The following is a 3,081-nucleotide window of genomic DNA, read 5'->3' as shown; positions in this document are numbered from 1 at the left end:
AGCAGAATACTGCAGTGCGCAGGCACCGGACCTCTCCCGGCACCTGTGCAGTGGAGCCACGATGGGAAGGAAAGAAGAGGACATCATCGTTAGAAGATGGGAGGTGCCGGACCGGACTGTGACACCCATCGGACCCGGACCGGACCAGGACCACCCCTGCGTGAGTATAACCTAACTCATTTTTCTTATCTTTCAGGTTACATCGGGGGCTTATCTACAGCATTACAGAATGCTGTAGATAAGCCCCTGATGTTGGTGCCGGTAGCTGATAGTCGAAAAATAGGGTGACAGATTCCCTTTAAGCTACAAATTATAAAAAAAAACAAAAAGTATACAATAGAAATTCTGTACATTATGTTATATTAATTTATTTTCTCTTGATTGTTTCTGGCCATAAATAGCTCAGCACGGCCATTTTGATTTCTTGATTTCTTAAACCATATATGATTGGATTAAATAAAGGTGTCATTACAGTGTACAACAGAGACAACACTTTGTTAACAGTCGTGGAATACCTTCCACGTGGTACAACATATATTACAAAGAGCGCTCCGTAATAGGTACATACGACAGCCAGGTGTGAGCTACAGGTAGAAAACGTCTTCTTCCTCCCGGTGACTGAGGTGATCTTCAAGATCGTTACAAAGATATAACAATAGGTGACAACAATGAACACAAAGGGGATTGTGGTAACGATACCAGAGAGAGATAACACCTCATATTTCACAACTGAAACATCTGAGCAGGAGAGCTCCAGAAGAGGTCCAAAGTCACAAAAAAAGTGTTCGATGACTCTAGGACCGCAGAACCACAATGTCTGTAGCAAAAATATTGGAATAAGGGTCAGTCCAAAACCAAGTAACCAGCAGCCAGTGACTAGATATATGCAAACTTTGTCATCCATAATGGTTGAGTAGTGCAGTGGTCTACAAATAGCGAGATATCGGTCATAGGACATTGCCGTCAGCAGAAGACACTCAGTAGTTGCAAAAGCTCCAAAAAAGAAAAACTGAGCAATACAACCTGTCAGGACCAAACTTCCTCCATCTGTCAAAGTAATACTCACCATGACTGGAACAACATTTGATGTGACCAATATATCGGTAAAGGAGAGGTGACCGAGAAAGAAGAACATTGGAGATCGGAGACGGTAACTGATTGACACCAACAAGATGATAATAAGGTTTCCTATTACTGTCACCAAGTAGATGAGCAGACACATGCAGATAAAGAGGAACTTGAAGTTCTGCAGGTTTCCAAACCCTCTGAGGAAGATTTCTGATATGAAAGTCTTGTTCATTGTACATCTGGGTGAATGCATGTAAGATACAATGATGGATGGGATCTTAGAAAATCACCATGATTACCTGTTAGAAAGAGAACTTTCATTTCAAGTAACTTGTAAGGCATCTTTATGAAACCAGAAACATCTGCCACACAAAAGGAAGGACCACATAAAAATGATGGATTTTGATTAGCAGAAGTGAATGTTTAACAGTCTTAAAAGGTTTGTTGAGTTGTAAAACCTCTCTTCATATATAAAGTTAAGGAACTTTGAGTTAATGGAAACCTGTCAAGAGTTTTACTGTCACAAAACTTATTTCATCACTAGGTATGGTAGTAAAAGACAAGACAAACACATGAGTGGACTTTTCATTGCTGGAAAAGTATTAAGGATGTGCCTATCCCTGGTTAGTGGTTTGTTCCTTTGTATTATTTCCTACTTAGCACCTATCCATATGCTTGTTATTCATTTCTTCTGTATCTCTTGCTCTACAGCTTCTGCATCAGAAAAGACATGGAGACTAATTTAAAGTATAATTTTACTACCTACGAATTGGTTAGTCTTTCTTGCAGCCTCAGTTACATAATGATTCAAAGTCAACTTTTAATTTTTAATCAAGACTTGCAGGACCTTAAGGCTACGTAAACCTTGGTTCTCCATGGAAGTCAGATCATGGTCCTGCAAATTTATTCCCCTACCACTCAAATGCCAGCTTACGCAATGGCATTATGTCACTGTGGCTTTGCAAACATCAGAGGCGCCCAGGATGGCATTTGAGTGCTGGCTAAAGAAGTTTGAAGGATCCTGGTCCAGATTCCACATAGTTTCAATGTGGACATCAAACTAGAGTATTGCAAACATGTTTTGCTCAAATCTGCATGAATGGTATATCTTTAATACTGGATAGGTCTTCTAGAGTGAGGGATGCTCTACCCTTTGACAATGAGATGAGAAGTGAGAACAGTAGCTAGAATAGGAATTAAACCTCCTAGATCCAGTGCAAAATCTAAACAGGATTCCATAATTAGTTTTTGCCGTTTGTAAAATTGATTTCTTCTTCCATGCCAAAGGTGTCTTTGGGCCTCTTCACCTAGATATGGGTGTACTCCCTGTATAAATGCCTCTTGAAATAGAACGTAAGGGGGTATTTGAATTTAATGAAAACCTCTGAGCATTATTGCTATCACAAATCCTTACAGAATAATATGTCTTTGAACTGCATGAGGCCTTCATTGTTCAATTTCATGCCTTTCTAGTTGTAGGAATGTAAAGTAGCACTTTCCCTGAGAAACGTGATACCTTGCGTGAAATGTCTGACTACAGATCACCTGGAAACCTGTGTAGCCCTCATTGATCATGGCAGGGTCACTCTTGACCATGGTAATGTAAGAATTAAAAAGTTGAGTTATAAAGTTATCCTAACCCGAGTTGCTAGAACCAGAGCTATGTTGTCAGTGGCCAAGCGACATAATGAAGACTGGAAAAGTTGGCATTTCTCTAAGAGCAGATTTTTTTGGCAGAGCATGTATAAGTCAAAGTGAAAACTTCAGGTCTGGTACCATCAACTTCCAATAGAATAGCACAGGTTTTAGGTACCTGAATACACTCACTAGAAGAAAGTAGAAAGTAGAAAGTTTACTCTGTTGGAAGCCAGGTTTTATATACAAAGTCAAACTCATACGCTTTATAATTGATATTATGGTTGTAACAACCAGACCCTGTGCAGCTCATCTGAACTAAACCTGGGTCTCCACACAAACCTTATATATTCAAAATTCGCTTATCTAAATCTACAC

General features: G+C 39.7%; 1 protein-coding gene across 1 annotated transcript; it reads right to left on the bottom strand.

Moving 5' to 3' along the window:
* Positions 1-367: 367 nt before the first annotated feature.
* Positions 368-1,300, bottom strand: LOC141050002 (olfactory receptor 11A1-like). Its single transcript, XM_073546841.1, has one exon. The coding sequence runs from the start codon at positions 1,298-1,300 to the stop codon at positions 368-370; it is 933 nt and encodes a 310-aa protein (XP_073402942.1).
* Positions 1,301-3,081: the final 1,781 nt, after the last annotated feature.

The sequence above is a fragment of the Dendrobates tinctorius genome, unplaced genomic scaffold (assembly GCF_039654945.1).
Source record: "Dendrobates tinctorius isolate UK_male_01 unplaced genomic scaffold, ASM3965494v1 ptg000151l, whole genome shotgun sequence".
Classification (NCBI taxonomy): domain Eukaryota; kingdom Metazoa; phylum Chordata; class Amphibia; order Anura; family Dendrobatidae; genus Dendrobates; species Dendrobates tinctorius.
The sequence above is the reverse complement of the archived record's forward strand: the minus strand, read 5'-3'. Positions and strand labels throughout refer to the sequence as shown.

Coding starts and splice junctions, on each gene's coding strand:
- LOC141050002 (XM_073546841.1), bottom strand. CDS start 1,300: ATGAACAAGACTTTCATATCAGAAATCTTCCTCAGAGGGTTTGGAAAC.